An 18825-nucleotide genomic window follows, 5' to 3' on the forward strand; every position below is an offset into this window, starting at 1 on the left:
AGCAGCTCTGTATCTGGTACTGCTCAGGAATTCTAAGAAACCAAAAAATCAGTGAAGTTTTTTAATTGGTTGTTAGAATCAGTGGTTTTGAAAAGTTCAGTCCACTATCTTGATTCAAAATGGCATGTCTATTCAGAAGGAAAAACCCTGTTGCGAATAGGACTGCTGCCTAATTTCCCATGTGTGTGTTGCCTTTGCATACCAATTACTGTTTGTTCTTTATTGATTTTAAATTATGAACCACTATGGGTTGATTGGGCAGTATAAAAATGCCTAAATAAATATTTCCACATTTAACATAGCATTTTTAATGGCTGACCTATGTTCTTCACTATGTTTTAAAATCTATTTTTGTTGTATATTGCTGTAATTATATTCTCCCCCTCTCCATGTTAGTTTAAGCTGCTTTGAACACATACAGTAGTACAGTGGTACCTTGGGTTACATACGCTTCAAGTTACAGATTCCGCTAACCCAGAAATAGTACCTCGGGTTAAGAACTTTGCTTCAAGATGAGAACAGAAATCGTGTTCCGGCGGCGCAGCAGCAGAGGGAGTCCCCATTAGCTAAAGTGGTGCTTCAGGTTAAGAACAGTTTCAGGTTAAGAACGGACCTCCAGAACGAATTAAGTACTTAACCCGAGGTACCACTGTACCTCGCGGGTGACGCTGTGAGTAAAACCTCAGTGCCTAGGACTTGCCGATCATATGGTCGGCGGTTCGAATCCCCGCGGCGGGGTGAGCTCCCGTCTTTCAGTCCCAGCTCCTGCCTACCTAGCAGTTCGAAAGCACCCCTAAGTGCAAGTAGATAAATAGGTACCGCTTTATAGCGGGAAGGTAAACGGCGTTTCCGTGTGCTGCGCTGGTTCTGGCTCGCCAGAGCAGCTTCGTCACACTTGCCACGTGACCCGGAAGTGTCTCCGGACAGCGCTGGCCCCGGCCTCTTAAGTGAGATGGGCGCGCAACCCTAGAGTTGGACACGACTGGCCCGTACGGGCAGGGGTACCTTTACCTTTACCACTGTACTGGAAAAGTGGGGTATATTTTAAATCAATTGGATTATTTAATCTCTTAACTGAGCCACACAGCTCATTATTTGGTACTTTTAAAAGTATAGGCTCTTTTTTAAGTACAGTACATATTGGAGATTTAAATAATTATAAATAAAAAAATTCCTTCCAGTAGCACCTTAAAGACCAACTAAGTTAGTTCTTGGTATGAGCTTTCGTGTGCATGCACACTTCTTCAGATACACTGAAACAGAAGTTGCCAGATCCTTCTATATAGTGAGAAGGTGGGGAGGGGTGTTACTCAGAAGGGAGGGTGCGAATGGGAGATTGGCAGATAGCTGAGAGAGCCTCTTGACGACTCTTAACGACTGTAATAGGTCTTACAGGAAAAGGCAAGGGGTGGGAAGGTGAGAAATGGTTTAGTCATGTATAGTGAGATAAGAATCCAATGTCTTTGTTCAGTCCAGGTCTTTTCATGGTTTTAAGTTTGGTAATGAGTTGTAATTCAGCAGCTTCTCTTTCCAGTCTATTTCTGAAATTCCTTTGTAGTAAAACAGCTACTTTGAGATCTTGTATAGAATGTCCTGGGAGATTGAAGTGTTCTCCTACTGGTTTCTCTGTTCTGTGATTCTTGATGTCAGATTTATGTCCGTTTATTCTTTGGCGTAAGGTTTGGCCTGTTTGTCCAATATAGAGAACTGAAGGACACTGTTGGCATTTGATGGCATACACAATGTTAGACGATGAGCAATTAAATAGTCCCGAGATGGTATGTGTGATGTTGTTGGGGCCAGTAATGGTGTTGTCCGGGTGTATGTGGCAGCAAAGTTGGCATCTGGGTTTATTGCAGGCTCTGGTTCCAGTGTCCGTGTTAAGTCTGGTTGTAGTATTATTGTGGGTTAGGAGTTGTTTAAGATTGGGTGGCTGTCTGTAGGCAATGAAAGGTCTTCCTCCCAGAGCTTGAGAAAGAGAACTGTCATTGTCCAGGAGAGGTTGTAGATCTCTGATGATGCGTTGTACTGTTTTAACTTGGGAGCTGTATGTGATGACTAGAGGTGTTCTGTTATTTTCTTTTTTGGGTCTGTCTTGCACTTCAATCTCCCAGGACATTCTATACAAGATCTCAAAGTAGCTGTTTTACTACAAAGGAATTTCAGAAATAGACTGGAAAGAGAAGCTGCTGAATTACAACTCATTACCAAACTTAAAACCATGAAAAGACCTGGACTGAACAAAGACATTGGATTCTTATCTCACTATACATGACTAAACCATTTCTCACCTTCCCACCCCTTGCCTTTTCCTGTAAGACCTATTACAGTCGTTAAGAGTCGTCAAGAGGCTCTCTCAGCTATCTGCCAATCTCCCATTCGCACCCTCCCTTCTGAGTAACACCCCTCCCCACCTTCTCACTATATAGAAGGATCTGGCAACTTCTGTTTCAGTGTATCTGAAGAAGTGTGCATGCACACGAAAGCTCATACCAAGAACTAACTTAGTTGGTCTTTAAGGTGCTACTGGAAGGAATTTTTTTATTTTGACTATGGCAGACCAACACGGCTACCTATCTAATTATAAATAATTAGCTAAAGTTTTAATCATATTCAGATTCCCGCTTTTTATTGTGCTAGTCACGATGACTGGCGGTGGCCTTTTCATATACGGATTTGGATTTTTAATTGTTCTTTTTTTAAAAAAGGGAAAAGTAGTTACTGTAGAGCTGAAAAGCAAGGGCTATTATGAGGAGAAATTTGTTGAGGCACAGCAAAGTCATCCATCTCCCCTCTCACTGAGGTAAAACAGCCGTCTCTCTCAATAGCCAATCAGCGCGGAAGAAACTTCGCCTCAACGGTCCCCCCAAAGCGCGAGACCGGCGACCGAAGATTGAACCGGGGCACTCCGAGAGCTACACCGCGCACGCGCCATCCTCTCCCTCTCATAAAGGTCTTCCACACGTTCCCGCCTTTCCTCCGCTTTAAATTCTCCTCTTCCCTCCCCGCCTTCTGAAGCTTAGGCCACCAACCCCTCTTCGGCGCACGCGCTCCGGAAGCCCCTTTACCCCTACCTTCCGCCCTCTTCACTACCCACATTCCGAGCCACGCGTGCGCAGCCACGCCCCTCCCCGCTCTCCTTTAGATGCTTCCCACCTCCACGCTGTGCGTCAGGTGCTGTTTGGTTGTCTCTTTCTTCCCCGCCGTTTGGGGCACTGCGCAGGCGCAGTAGGGGAATAACACCCCCCCCGCCTCTTATCACATTCGCCCCCCCGGCTTTACGGATATCTTGAGGAGACTGTAGGGGGGCTCGTTGTCGTCATCGCCATGGGAGTGAGTAAGGCCTAGATTCCTCCCGGGGTGGGTGGGGGAGCAGGAAGGGAAGGGGGGGGTCAAGATTTTTTGGGGGGTGAAATGGGGGGGCGCTATTCTGTGGGTGGAAAGTTTTGTTTTGGGTAGGGAGAAAAAATAAAGGGGAAATCCGGAGGGGGGGTCAGTGTGGGGGTACCAAAGAAATAATAACGGGGGGAGAGCTGGGGGCGTTAATGGGAAGTTTGCTGCTGGAAGAAGTGAGGGGCTTAAGGATTGGTATTTGAGATATTAAAGTAGTTCATGGAAAAATGAGTGGGGCGGGGGTTCCTGACCCCCCCTACAGGCAGGTTGGTAGTGGTAGGATTAGGAGACTTGGGGAGGGGGACGCCAAGTTTAAAGGAAGGAAAGTAAATGGGGGACACCTGTAGGCGTGTAATAAGGCAACTAAGGTTTAACGGGGGCGAGGATTAAAATAGATGGTGGAAAGTGGGATATATTGGTGGTATTAAAGTAATTTGAGAGGGGCAGGTATTAGGGGGGGCGCTTTGAGTTAATAACACCCTAACACAGGCTGGGGGGTAAATCAGGGAGGGAAAGACTGGCTTGGAGAGGTGAAAGCAAGTTGGAGTTTGGAGGAGGGGGCTGGTGGGGAGAAAAGAAAATTTGATGTGGGCAGGAAAATGAAAAAGTAAGAGGGAAATCCAGGGTGCAGGAGAGAGGAGGAGGAGACAAGGGGTGTTAAGATATTGATGATGGGATTTGATGGCATGGGGTCAGGTTGTGGGGTTTTGAAATGGGAAGATATAAGAGGAGATAAAAAGTTTTGTATTGGAAGGAGGTGTGAATGGAGTTAGGGCTGTGGTGGATGGGTGTGAGATATGTGGCCTTGGTGGGTTCAGTTTACAGGGAGGAAGTAATGGATAATCGCAGAACTGAAAAGGTTAAATATTTGGAAGGTTAGGCTCAATTGTCCTGGGCAGAATATTTGGGATGGAAGAACAATAGTGGGGGTTGCCAGGCAGTTCAGCCCTATGACAATGCCCACATTCTTTTAAATCACATTTACTTTTTATTTGAAGAGGTTTTTCTGTTTAAAGCAGAACAAATAATCATTCTCCATGGAGATCTGAAGAGACCACCCATGCTAATAAAAAGGGTTTCCCTTTTAACCCAGTTCAGTCCTCACACCTTTGTGTACTTCTAAAATCTGGATGGCATTGGAGGTGCTTCAAGTTAGCAAATTGAAGCAGCTTTGGCATTTGTTTGCCTTGCTGATAGGAATGGTTTTTCTTTCCCTTTCTATAGCTGGATGATCCTAGGTGTCTGGAACTCAGGGGCAGGGTGGGCTATATGTTAACCCATGAAGCATCAGTATTATTTTTAGAAATCTAAATCAGTTTTTTAGATGCCAAGTGTTGGCAGGTGTACTTTGTCATTGTAGGAGAAGCTGCAGTTATTGGAATTCTCCTAGCCTGCTCAGCCCTTAAAGGTACAAGCACCTTCTCTCAAAACGTGTCATAGGTCAAGCTTGTCAGTCACCACTTGCCTGTTTCCCAGGGGTGCGCAAGAACTGCCTTCAGACAGCTTGACACAAACACTTCCATTAACTGGAAGAAGCCTATTTACCTTTCTTGCTGTTGATGTGCCACAAATAACATTTAACAATATGTCATTCACATACTTACACTGCAAGGCAGAAGCAGTCAAAGAAGGGAAGGGTTCATAAAATTATCTCTTCCAAGCAATCTAAAGAACCCCATCTTCCAACATAACAGAGTAGCACCTGCAAGGGAAAAATATATATCTATTGCAGGTGCATGCCTCTTCAGGCCAGGAGATACACACCATCTATCCTTTTTTATTGTTTTGGAAGTTGCTTCAGGTCTTGCTTGTGCCAGGAAGATGCAGGCACAGCATTCTGCTCCCATCTGCTGGCAGTCTTCCTGCCCCACATTCTCCCTGCTCTGACTGAACTAGCTTCCCAGCCAATTTCATGTTGGGGGTGGGGGGAGAAGGATATCCTTGCTTGAACTTTAGCAAGGGTGAAAGAGTTGCATTGAGGTTAGGCACATGTTTTTGGCTCAGAACCTCTGCTATTCACTGACTCACCAGCTTGGCAAAACTTAACAACACTTCATAAGCGAGTGTTTCTTTTTCTTCCTTTTTTCAAAAAATGGTGATTGTATCCAGTGTTAGTCCTATTTAGAGTAGACTAATAATAATAATAATAATAATAATAATAATAATAATAATAATAATTTATTTATACCCCGCCCATCTGGCTGGGCTTCCCCAGCCACTCTGAGTGGCTTCCAAAAAAATATTAAAATACTGTAATACATCAAATATTAAAAGCTTCCCTAAACAGGGCTGCCTTCAGATGTCTTCTAAAAGTCTGGTAATTGTTGTTCTCTTTGACATCTGGTGGGAGGGCGTTCCACAGGGAGGGCGCCACTACCGAAAAGGCCCTCTGCCTGGTTCCCTGTAACTTGGCTTCTCGCAATGAGGGAACCGCCAGAAGGCCCTCGGTGCTGGACCTCAGTGTCTGGGTAGAACGATGGGGGTGGAGACGCTCCTTCAGATATACTAAAATTAACTTCAATGGATCTATTCTGAGCTGGACTAGCACTGGACACAACTCGGTATTTCCAAGTCAGATTTGAACTGGCTCTTGGGACTAGGTGGAAAAATGAATGTAGGATAGAAAGCTGTTTCTCTAGGAAGCCTGGGTTCCTGTCTCTTTAGCACAAGAGGAGGCTGCATGCCCTGCAGATTTTGCTTGGCTACAACTCCTATCATCTCTGACCGCTGGCTAGCCAGGTTGGGGCTGATGGAAGTTCTATTTCAAAACCTCTAGAAGGTACCCCACTGGCTACCCTTGTTCTAGGGTTTGATGTTCCCTGTTGCTCTCAAAGCCTGCATCATAACCTCCTTACACTCACCCACACCCTGGACAGGAAAAATCGTGATATGAGAGGAGAAATGTGACAAATGAAAAAACCCTCTGTCACCCATGAGCTGCAAGTTCTTAGCATTTCCCTGTGTTCCCTAGCACTGCTCTTGCCAAAAGGGTGTTTTTGTTTGTTTGTTTGTTTGTTTGTGTAAGTGTGTATTTAAACCTGCAAGCTTTAATTGGCTGAAGTGGTCAATTAATCCACAAGGTTTAGTTGAAGCAGTGAGGGGCAATATTAATCAGTGGAGCTGCAAATTGAGAGTAAGCTCTCTGTTTTTATTTTGCTTTTTTGCTCTACTAGAAATAGCTTTCCCTGTTTGGCAGCATCATTTGGTTTGGCATAATCCTTAGGTTGCCAGTGTTTCATAGAACATAGGAGCCCTGGTAGCTGCCTTAAACTGAGCCAGACCATTCTGCCTGTCTCACTTAGTATTGTCTGCACCAGGAGTTCTCAAACTGGTCCACGAGCTTCATTTAAGTGGTCTGTGGAGTGTCTGTGGATTTGTAGTCAACGACAGAAACCACATGTGCATTGTGTTACATATTCACATTACTTTGTAATAGTATTTCAATAGCTTATTATATCTTGCATTGTTTTACACTTCGGATTCTGTGGAATACAATAAAACACAATATATAAGAAATAAAAGAAGCAGTTAAAAATACACTGTGCTAGATGCTGTATGATTTTTTAATTGTATTTTTATTGCCACCAATAAAGTTGGGAACCACTGCTCTACGCTGACTGACAGTGTGGCTCTAGGATTACAGGCAGGAGTCTCTCCCAGCCCTGGAGAGCAGATGCTGGGAGATACCTGGAGAGGCTGTGGAGTGAACTTTTGTAGTCCATGTAGGGGAAGCCACGCTTAAGGCTATATACTGAGTACAACTCGTCTGCATTTACATGTTGTGCCTTGTTCTAACATCTCAGCCCTTCTTCTTTCAGAGGAAATCAAGTAAAGGCAAGGAGAAGAAACAGAAACGACTGGAGGAGCGAGCAGCAAGGGATGCCATCTGTGCCAAGGTGGAAGCTGCAAATAAAGTGAGCTTTGTTTTCTCTTTCCCCTCAACATGGGGACTGCGCCTGGTATAGTGGCAATAGAGTAGCAGTTCCCTCCAGATAGTTTGGACTGCAGCTACCATCTTGCTTGACCATTGGTAATGTTGGCCAGGGCTGATGGGAGTTGTCCAAAACATTAGGAGTCCACCAGGTTGGGGAAGTCTGGAAGTTCAAAGGTTAGATTCGGGTTAGAGACCCAGGTTCAAATCCCCACTTGGTTGTGGAAGTTCCCTCAATGGCCTGGACCCAGTTTGCTTATTTCTGTGCAGCACCAGCCAATTAACGCTGTCTGTCACTGCTGCCAAGATGTTGCTGCTGAATGTCAGAGACCACTGATTATAACTTATCCGCTGTTTGCTGTTCCAAAATTTCTTGGACAGTATATGCAAATAAACAGGAAGAAGTTGTTTAAAAAAAACCCCAACTCCAAACACTTTCTCTCCTCTCCACTTGGAATTCATGGTGAGCTAAAAGCTAGAGAGAGAGCACTTTTCCCAAAGTGAACCCTTTAAATGTTAAAAGCACCTGAAAAAGTATCTCTTTGCTTGACTGCACTGCAGACATCTATCTCTTCTTATCTTTAGCATGCTCTCTTTCTTTCCATAGTTGGGAGACCCCTTAGAAGCCTTCCCAGTGTTCAAGAAATATGACAGAAATGGGTGAGTAGAAGTTCTCTGCTCTTCATTTTTGAGGCTAGAGGGATTTGAACCCAGGTCTTCTTGGTCAAAGCGCTTGCTTTGAGACTGTGTGTGTGTGTGTGGAAAGCCATGAAACGCTTGCTGCTGCTCCGTCTGGTATTGCATGCTTCTTGCTCCTGGGACTCAGCTACAAAGTGGACTTCTATTTATGCATATTGAAACCTAATGGCTTCCGTTTCCTTTCTCTGTCTGCAGGTTAAACGTCTCCATTGACTGCAAACGAGTTTCCAGCTTGGACCCGACCACACTCGACTGGGCTTTTGAACTAACCAAAACAAACATGCAGACCTTGTAAGGCCCAAGGGGGACACTCAGGGGTAGCGGGCGGCAGTGGGGAGCTATTGCCAGCTGTTGTGGGGATGTGCAAGAGCAGGGGGGATGACTCACTTTCTTTCCCATCCCCCAAAAGGCGTATCTCCGCTTAAAAAAAAAAGCATTGTGCTCTAGATATTAGAGAGCTACTGCAAGTCAGAATAGGCAATCCTGGGGTAGATGGATCAAGGGCTTGACTCAGTATTCTGTGTTTCAGAGATTCCCAACAGAGGCTGCTGTTTTGTTAGTAAGGATGATCAGTTTTTCACAATTTTTCTCTGTAAGTGATTCGAGGAAGAAAGAAAGTAGAACAGATTGCAGAGCCTATCAGGCAATTGCATTGATAACTGTCACAGAGATCTTGCAGTTGTCTTGCAAACCAGCTTCTTGCCCCCTCTGATGGCTAATAGAGTTGGGTCCACTTTGCAGAGTTTGCTAGGTAGCCATCCAGAGGTGCTGCTCAAAGCCCAGGTGGAGAAGGGGAACGGGTCCCGAACGTGCTCCGGTACCCAAGAGATTCCCTCCCTCTCCTAGGCAGCAATGCAGGCTGCTTCTTATGGTGAGTACTATCTCCAGGTGGCTGAGCTCTCCCCTAAGGAGAGGGTGTGAAGCGATTGGTTTTTATGCTCTCTTCCTCTCCGCAGGTATGAGCAGAGCGAGTGGGGCTGGAAAGACCGGGAGAAACGAGATGAGATGTCAGATGACCGTGCTTGGTACCTAATCGCTCTGGATGACGGCTCCCTTCCCGTGGCTTTCTCACACTTCCGCTTTGATGTGGAGTGTGGGGATGAGGTCCTCTATTGGTACGTCTCCTGCTAGGCACGTTCATATTTATTTTCAGGACTCTTGGAGTGCCCTCAGATTCTGCACTTGGGGAGGGCCAGGTGGATCATAGCAGAGTGGAAGGATGCACACAAGTCAAACCTGTTACAAAATTTTGCAGGGTACAGGAAGAGGGATGTGGGAAGTGGAAGCTTATTGATATCCTGTATCAGCCCAGCTATATAATTGGGGACAGAAAGCTTCCTTTATTGTGTAAATCACTGCTGTTTCGATAACTAACACACAAAATGTAAGAATGGATTTAGACACTAGGAGGGAATATGTTGTTTAGTTATTACTGCTTCCTTGCTCACATTAGTGAGATCAGCACAGTACCATCCTTTGCAGCTTAAACTTGGAAACTAAGACAAGATTGATTTAACTTCTTGAAACAATAATCCAGAATGCTTTAAAATGGACTGTATTTTCCCTGGAATTACCTGCCCTTTTGTCCCTTCTTAAAATAACAATCGCACACACATTGTTTTGTGAAGAAATGAATGTAGTAATTAGTTACATAATCTAGGTTTCGAATCATCAGTTACAGTAGCAAGACCATCAGCAAAACTACCATCTGAGTTACAAAAGTACAAAATGTAAGTTCAAAAATGGTAAGTTCAGAGTGCAGAGTTCAGACGTATGTGTGGCCAGCTTGGAAGCATAATGAAGAAAGAGGAGTCTGCCCCAAGGAGGAAGGAAGTACATAGTGTTACAGCTTCCTGTCAAAGGCAGACAAAGGAAGAAATCTCACAGCGTTTTCTGTAGCAAATTTTACAGGAAAGCCCTGTGAGCCTCAGCTCCTTCATGTTCCCATCTGGCAAAGCACAAATTGTTGGGTTGACTGCAGTAATGTCCCACACAAAAAAAGTTAGTGTGAAGTGCCATGCCCTCTTTCAGGTTGTTCCTTTCCATTCTGCACCTACCCATACAACATTCCTATATTCCTTGGCTACTTGATCCTCATTCAGCTGTTTGGGGATTTATTCATTTTAGTCTCTTAAGTTTTTGTCTCTAAAGACTCCTAAAAAAAACCTTGGGTTTCCCTGAGGATGCTGATAACTCCAATCATGATATATACCATCCTTCTCCATGCTGCTTCCCTTCAGATGTTGTTGGACTACAGCTCCTATCACCCTACGTCACTTGTCACACTGGTTGGGCCTAGTGAGAGTTGTATTAAAAAATGCCTGGCGGTCATCTGGTTGTGGAAGACCATATGATGCATTCAGTCTCCATCATCTTTCAGCTTCAAGGATCAGGTAGCAGGTGACGGAAGACACCTTTCTCTGCCTTGGACAGCTTCTTCCAATCAGAGTAGGCAGTACTGGGCTAGATGGCCTACTCTGGTGTAGCCTTGCCTGGTATAAGACAGCTTCCTGTGTTCTGAACAGAAGCACATAAAGAACAGTCCTGCTGAATCAAGTCAGTGGCCCATCTAGTCCAGCCTCCTGTTCTCACAGTGGCCAGCTGGATGCCTATGGGAAGCCCACAAGCAGGACTCAAGCGAAAGAGCAACTTTCTGCCCTGTGGTTTCCAGAAACTGGTATTCAGAAAGACATTGCCTCCAACTATGGAGCATGGCCTTCAAAGCCTTATCTTCCATGAAAATCCACACAGATTTGTTGTTTGATTTATGTGTGTAAACCGCTGTGTTTATTCCAGGTGCAAAATCTGAAGGGCTGTGTTCTTGCAGCTGCCAGACTGGTGGAAGGGAAGGGGTGAACACAACATTACAAATCAGTTGTGGCTTAAATAATCATTGTTTAGTGCTTATATAGTTTTATTTTCCTTTTACTCTTGAGAATTTGAAAGCCATTTGCATCCATTATGTCATCTGAAGCTGTGGGGAAAGACTGAATGGGCGTGGGGGTGGAATTTTGCAGCTCAGGGCAGCAATGTTTGTGGGGGGATTTCAAGGCCTGGGTGTTCTTTAATTGCATGTTGAAGCTCACCCTTTCCTCAACTCCTCAGCTACGAAGTACAGCTGGAAAGCAAAGTGAGAAGGAAAGGTCTTGGCAAATTTCTCATACAGATCCTACAGCTCGTGGCGAACAGGTAAGTGCACTATTTTTTCCTCTTCCTCTGAATTACAATTCTCTCTAGCTGTCTGAAGCTGCAGTCCTAAACATGCCCACTTGGAGTCGCTACTCTCTCCCCATTAAAAAAACCCTAACAAACCCTGAATATCTTGATACCAAGGATTAACATATAATGGCCTGAGTTGCATGGCCACCCTAACTATGGATTACCAGGTTCGTGCAAGCATGCAGGTTTCCAGACATAAGCTTGCTGCTGCTGCTTTGCTTGTTCCTGCTCTTTTTTACTGCCACTCCAAGGTTTGTCTTAGTGTGTTATCTGAACTGGGACTCAAGCTTAGTGAGAGGAGAGAGCTTAACCTTGAGCTGTTGCCAGGGTTTGTGCTCAAAACGACTGGGGAGAAGAAAAGCAGCTGCACAGTTCCTGGTAAGCCACGGTTTGAACTTGCTGTGCTGTTGTCTGAACCAGGCCAGTGTGAATTCAGATGGTTCTGTTTTTAACCTCTTAACCATATCCAGCTAAATTCTACCCAGCTGAAATTCATGATCCTAAATTACTCCTGTCTATTAACTTCAGGGGGTCTACTCTGTGTAGAACTAGCGTTGTTGTATGTATCAAATTAGGCATTTTTATTTTGTTTGCATTAAAATAAAAAGCACACTGCAACGAATTTAGTGTGGACCAGAACTGGAGCCTTCTGAAGACCTTGGGTGATGAAATTCCTCAGCAGCACCCTTCCCTAAATCTTCAACAATCCCTTCTGACACCTTTTTGAGCTTCCTTTGGTAGTTGTAAAGACTAGTGTTGGGATAGGGAAACCTGTGGCCCTCCAAATGTTGCTGGACTCCAGCTCCCATCAGCCCCATCAGAGATTATGGGAGTTGGAGTTCAACAACATCTGCAGGACCACAGATTTCCCATCCCTAGGCTACAATCTCGCTTTAATATAATCATCGGCATCATCTGATTTGCACATAACAGGTGTGTGAGCGCGCAAGATAATTGCTCCCAGATGAACGTGCAGCTATAAACTGCTGTCGTGCTAGCTATCTTGCTGTGCTCTTTGAAAATGTCTGGATTTTAAAACCTAGGGTTGTATCCAGTGAAGTCCTACTGTGAGTAGGCACACTGAAATGAGTAAACCAAAGTTGATCAAGTCCATTCTTTTGAATAAGCCCTACTCAGAGTAAACCATCATTGGGTACAGTCATTAGATTATGCTCTTGGTTTTAGTTAGTACTGTGTTAGCTCTGCTAAAACTTGGCAGTTGTCTGGAGGATCCAATTCTATACCAAATGCACTTTCAAACTTTGGGTTAAGAGAAGATGGCCATCCCCAAATATACTGACACGTGTGTGTATTTATTTAATAATTTCAATTTTTACATGGGATTGGAACTAATTTAAATTAGACTACTGTGAAAGTGCAAGGAGCTTTGTTTTGCTTTTGCTTTTGCTTTTGCTTTCTTTCTTGTGACCTCATACCATGCTGACCTTGTCTTCTCCCTGGCTCTTAGTACACAGATGAAGAAAGTCATGTTAACAGTATTTAAACACAATCATGGGGCCTACCAGTTCTTCAGAGAAGCATTACAGTAAGACTTCATTTACTTCTTTTTTGCTCACCTGAAGTAGAGACCAGAAGAAGATGGGTTTGGGGAGATGTCCCTCTCCTACCCTTGTGATAGTTGGTTTTTTGACTCTCTTTGGCCAGGGATGGGGAGCATGTGGTCCTTCAGATGTTCCTGGACTCATCATCCCTGACCTCTGGGTATGCTGGCTGGGGTTGATGGGAGTTGGAGTCCAACAAAATGTAGAGGGCCAGTGGTTCCCTGTCCCTCTCTGAGCAAAGGGCACAGAGCCCTTTTCAGAACAATATTCCTTGATAGCTAACCTTCTGGGAGACCACATGCCGGAGGTGGGTGGGGCCAAAGCAAAGTGGGTGCGCCCATATATATCCTATACATCCACACACCTAGTCCTTCCCTTCCCAGCTACAGTCTCCAGGCAGATCATCCATTTTTCCTGCTTCCTTTCCTCCTTCAACAATGGAAAGAAAGCTCCCACTGGTTCCAGTAGAAGGCTCCCCCCCCCGGTCTAATTGCTGGGTGGAGATGAGACCAGGAGAGGAGGCCTTGCAAGTCCGAGGTTCCCCACACCTTTCTTAGGTCAAGGGCAGCAGGCACTGTTCAACAACAGCACAAACTACCAAATAACTCCAGCTTCCCACAAGATATTGTGATGGCCTGGACCAACTTGGAAAGCTTTGAAACAGAACTAGAGCAATTCATGGAATAAGAGCAATTCATGGAATATAAGGCTATTAGTCACAGTCTTCCCTCCACTGTCAGAGGCAGTATGCCTATGAAAATCTTTTGTTGGGGACCACAAGTGGGGAGAGTTGCTGCTGTTCTCTGATCCTGATCACAGGCTCCCTTTTGGGACATCTGCTTGGCTACTGTAAAACAAGGATCCTGGGCCTTTGGTCTGGTCAGCAGGGCTTTCCTCACATGTTTTGTTTTCTTCTGATGCTGCCCTGTTTCTACAAATAGACTCTTCATGCAATCAGTTGCTTGTGGAGACCACGCCAAGGGGCCAGGCCAGCTCCAGTTGCACAGATGTGGCTGCATTTTAAGCATTGATGCAAATGCCACCTGACACTTTTCTCTATCTCCTCTCCTCCTCCTCCACCACCACCACTTCTGCCCCTGCAGGTTTGAAATCGATGATACCTCACCCAGCATGTCTGGCTGCTGCGGGGATGACTGCTCTTACGAGATCCTCAGCCGGAGAACAAAGTTTGGCGAGAGCCAGCACGCTCACCTGGGTGGTCACTGCGGAGGCTGCTGCCATTGAGGTTGTCCTTCACTCCTGAGAAAGAACCCGGCTCTCTCCACACAACCCTGCCTTTCTCTTTGGTTTCCATTGCCTGATCCTGCCCCCCACCTCCCCACTTCCTCCATTTCTTGGTACACCCCCAAGCCAGGACAAACAAGACTCCTTTATTGCATCCTGAATCCCAGGATGGAAGATCTTCCTCCATACGGGAGGCTCTGGGAACCAAAGTCATGCCTAAGTCTCAGACCTAGTGCTAGATCTTGCATACTTACAGTCTTGATCCGAAGGCATGAATCTGGGCAGCAGGGTTTGCTTGCTTATTTGTTAAGCTCACGCTGCTACAGTGAAGAAATAGTTAAATCCCCAAGTGAATGGTGGGGATAGCTCTCTCCCTCCAAGCTGAAGAGGTGCAGGGAGTGAGTTTTACAGAATCCTTATTGGAGTAGCAGATCTAGAAACGTGACATTTCCTCACCTGCATTGATCTGTGCCTCTCCTTTCTTCGGTTGTTACATTGGACTGCTGTTTTGCCACAAAACTGCAATGTGTATCAAATTGGATGTGGTCCCCTGCATGGGCTACCTGGGGAAACCTTGCCTGACTCCATCCTGTTGCTTGGATTTCTCCTGGGTGTATGTTGCAGCCACCTGTTGTTTTTTGCTTGATGGGGGGAGAGGGGAGGGGAGGAGAAAAGATTTGTACAGGTTTTAGAATCATACCCTGATTAATGTTCTGCATTGATCATGCCTGGAGCACTTCCCTTTTGTTTATACGTGGGGGGTGGGGGAAATATTGATGCAGATGTTCTGCTTCTGCAGTTTGCTGCTGGCGAGTCCCATATGGCTGTGTCCTTAGAGGACCTTAGAAGCCAAATCAAGCTATCAGTGACCTACACAGGTGACTTTCTGCGCACAGACAAACCACCTGGAGAAAACTTGCAAGAGTTCGAAGCAATGATATCTGAATTTGCTATTCCTGTGTCCAAAAGGCTGAGTTGAAGGAAGTGTGCAAGAGATTTATTTTTTCAAATGCTATTAACATTTTTGTTTGTTCAGGGCCCTTCACCCTTTTGAGTCTTTGGGAAACAGGCAGCTCTGGCATTTCTGAATCCTGTGTAGCGGGGTGAGTAACCTGTGGCCCTCCAGCTGCTATTGGTTTCCAGCTCCCATCAGCCCCAGCCAGCATGGGCAGTGGTTGGGGAGGATGGGAACTGGAGCCCAAACACCCATCTTGAAAACTATAGGTTCCTCATCCCTGCTGTATATTATGAAGCGAGGATGTTCTGGTTTGGGTTTTTCTTTAAAGATGTTCTTGAATGCCTTGGCTTTGCATTGATGCTTCATCATCAGAAGGGACAGCCTTTGCCTTCAGTTAATTATCTTGAGTTGCCAGCTTTTTAACACAGTGTAGTGTCGTTTTCCCATCTTTATGTCTTGCTGTGCAGAAATGACATTTTACTCCCTTCTTGCCTCAGTGAGGTGTGTTGGTGTGTACAAGCTTCATTTGAGGTGTTGAGAATTGACCAGCCAGGTCCTCCTGCTGCCACTGTCAATCACTGGCCTGTCCCTGCTCTTCCCACCAGGCTTCCTTAGCAATCGAGGCTGCAACATAGCAGCAGTTTTGGGAAGAGAGTGGCTCTTGGTTGCCAGGCAACCACCAATAGCTTTCATGTGTCCCAAGTTCTGTCGTTGCATGCTGCACCAGGCCCTGCTGACAACTGCCTGGGTCGTATTTCCCAGTGTTGGTCCTCCTCTGTTGTAGCAATGCTGGTGGTGCAAGTGATCCATCCCATAACTCCCCTTTGCTCAAAATGGAGCCTCTTGCACCAGCCGCACAACCTCAGGACCTCACTTCTGTCTCAGGGTGTGCCTCTTTGCCTTTTTCTGGTTCCCTCTGAAGGGGTGCAAAATGGGTGCTCCTACTCTTGAGCCTTTAAATGCCTGAACTCGGGGTGGCCAGTGTGAGTGCCCCTCCCCCAGATGTTGCTGGACTCCACCTCCCATCAGCCACAGCCAGCATGACCTACAATCAGGGAGGATTATTCAGCAACATCTGGAGAACACCATGATGGCTTTCCCTGGCCCCAAGCCTCTTTTTTAAGAATTAAAAATTGCCCTGCTACTTGAATTGCATCTTACCAAATGGAGAGATTGCCAGTGGTTTTTCCTCTCTTGGAGATTGGATCGGACCCCCACAAGTTCATACTTAGATTTTTGTAGAAATGCATTGTCTACAGCCAAGGAGTGAGTTGCATGCAGGCTTTTGTGTGTGCGTGTGGATCATTCAGGCTGCAGAATCATTCAGGGCTGGAGCAGCGATGGCCAACGTTGTGAGCATCTGGGGATCAGATTTTCCAAGATTGATCTGCAGGCGGGGTACAAGTGGATCTTACCACTGTGTCTTCTCACTCCTGGCTGCAGAATTGACAGGGACAAGAGTCCTGCATGGTGAGACAGACAGACAAGCTGCAAGTCTCAGACTGTTTCTTAGTTTGCACCCCTTCTCCCTGGAGAAACTCGCTGTTGTCAGCACTGGGGAAAGGCTCATGGACCAGTGATAACTTGAGAGCATTGCAAGCACTGCTTTCAGTCAGTCTAACAGGCATCTCCCTACCCCTTGCTGGAAGTGATGGAGACTCAGCCAGGAGACGTCTGCATGGACTTTGTGCCCGTGCTGCAACCTCTCATTTATCAAGGGGCAGTTACAGCTACAGAATAGGCAGCAATGTGTCACAGACTCTATGGCAGGGACGAGGAGCATGTGGCCGTCTGGATTTGGTTGGACTCCAACTCCCAACAGCCCCAGGTATGCGTGGTCACTGGTCAGGGCTGGTGGGAGTTGTAGTCCAGTAACACATGGAGGACCTCAGATCCTGCTGTGCAACGGTTTTGGGATGTGGCACTGCCACTTCTCACCTCCCAGGAAATGTGTGCCTTCTAGATACAAAGTGATGAAAAAGTGAAGTTGTGGCAGTGGGTCCAAATGCCGCCTGTGGGGGAGGATAGACCACTCAGGCAGGCTGGGCGCCCTAACTGAAGGGGCGCTCACTTTGCTGGGGGTAGCACACAATTTTGAGCACTTGCTGCTTCCAGAACACTTGGCTCCCCTGCGTGGGTTTGGCATGTCTTTCTCCCATGTGGCAGTCGGAGGCTCTTTAATGCACTCTCCTGCTTGTGCAGGAACATGCCGCCCTGGCCTAGGGCAACAAGAGATGCAGAATTCAGCCTTGTGTGGCTGTCTTTAATCTAATCTGCTCCATTGTGAGCAGGACCAAGGCAAAGAGAGCTATTCTGCTCCCCTCTCTTGGATGGGGCATTACTCATCTTAGCACTGTTCCCCCTGAAAGTTTGTGGAGTCAACTTCACTCTTTGGCATGACCATGTCATCCTGGTCTCGCGTAATCACCTGTAGCAGGGTGTAGAAACAAATGGGCCTCATTTAACACAAAACAATCCCTTTTTTGTTTAAAAAACAACCATGTTCCTTAGATAAGCCCCTCTGTTGCTTTTTTAAAAATTATTAACAAGGGAAAAGTTGCTATCGTGTTCATTTTTGTTTTGTTTGATATGCTAGGGACAGTCTCCGAAGCTTCTAGCTCTTTTGGACTTTTTGAACAGTAGATAAGCTAACAGTTCTCTGGATATTACCTCCCCATAGCAAAAATCCATTGATAATTGCAGTTTGCTATATTAACCTTTTGTTTTTGTTACCTTGTACATGGATCTCTTTCCGTATTCCAAAGTATCAAGAAAAGGTGGTTGAGTGTGGCTAACTCTCACTTGTATTTTTATTTTCCCCCCACCCCCCAAAAATCTGGCATGCTTTGTAATATTAAGTTGTAAACTCTGCACTGTATACTTCTATGTATCTAGTGTCCTTTTTGCCCCCTTCATTTGCCCTCTTTATTTTGTGGTTTTTTTGGGGGGGGGTTGTCCCCCCAAATGTTTTTAGAATAATTTTCTATGGTAATTACATTTCTTGGCAAATATTTTCACCAGAATCAAAGGGAACAAGCTGACTTTTTAATTTTGGTATTTGTTTTATTCATATGTTTGAAAATAAACATTTACTTCAGTCTCTAGCTGTGTGTGTTTCTCAAATGTCTCAAGTGTACAAATCCTGGGATGTTTGGAAGCAACCTGGCCCTTCCCCCTACGGTTTTTTAATAAGCGCTCATTAGTTCAACCATCTGAGCAGTTTCCATCCTTTCCCAAGGATGAAAGGCCATTAAAGACCACTTGATTCCTTTATATTCCCCCTTGATCACTGTGATATTCAGGGAAGACTGTTGGTGGCTCAGATGCCCAGCTCAGAAGCTGTGCATTCAGTATTGTGGTCCCAACTCTGTGGAACTCTCAGCTGAGATGAGACAGGCCTTAGCAGGCCAGAAGCTGAATGCGAGTCAACAGTGTGATGCTGCAGCAAAAAAAGCTAATGCAATTCTAGGCTGCATCAACAGAAGTATAGTGTCCGGATCAAGGGGTGCAATAGTACACTTTATTCTGCCTTGGCCAGAACCCCATCTGGTGTACTGCGTCCAGTTCTAGGCACCACTTAAATGGTTTTCTGCCTGTTGCATCAAGTTTCATGTGCTGTGCTAGATACTGTACGATTTTCAGCTGCAGTTTCATTGCTTCCTTTCTTTCTTGTCTTTTAGTGTATTGCAGTTTGAATTCCATAGAATGTAATACACGTATTCCACGTAATGCAGTAAAACGTAATATAAGAAAGCAGGGGAGCAATAAAAATACCCTTGCAAATCAGTACTGTATACATATAGAATGCGATGGATGTG

The 18825-nt window shown here is 45.5% G+C and overlaps 1 protein-coding gene across 1 annotated transcript; it reads left to right on the forward strand.

The window, feature by feature from the left end:
- Positions 1 to 2599: 2599 nt before the first annotated feature.
- Positions 2600 to 18111, forward strand: NAA40 (N-alpha-acetyltransferase 40, NatD catalytic subunit). The gene is made up of 8 exons (XM_081174272.1): positions 2600 to 3333; positions 7212 to 7307; positions 7932 to 7984; positions 8219 to 8314; positions 8980 to 9138; positions 11129 to 11212; positions 12711 to 12788; positions 13908 to 18111. Exons 1-8 carry the CDS (start codon positions 3328 to 3330, stop codon positions 14047 to 14049), a joined length of 714 nt encoding a protein of 237 aa, XP_081030398.1. The 5' UTR covers positions 2600 to 3327; the 3' UTR covers positions 14050 to 18111.
- The last annotated feature ends 714 nt before the right edge of the window (positions 18112 to 18825 follow it).

The sequence above is a fragment of the Podarcis bocagei genome, assembly GCF_964188305.1.
Source record: "Podarcis bocagei genome assembly, chromosome: 16".
NCBI lineage: Eukaryota > Metazoa > Chordata > Lepidosauria > Squamata > Lacertidae > Podarcis > Podarcis bocagei.

Coding starts and splice junctions, on each gene's coding strand:
- NAA40 (XM_081174272.1), top strand. Junction 7,308..7,931: donor AGGTGGAAGCTGCAAATAAA/GTGAGCTTTGTT, acceptor TTCTTTCCATAG/TTGGGAGACCCCTTAGAAGC. Junction 7,985..8,218: donor AAGAAATATGACAGAAATGG/GTGAGTAGAAGT, acceptor CTCTGTCTGCAG/GTTAAACGTCTCCATTGACT.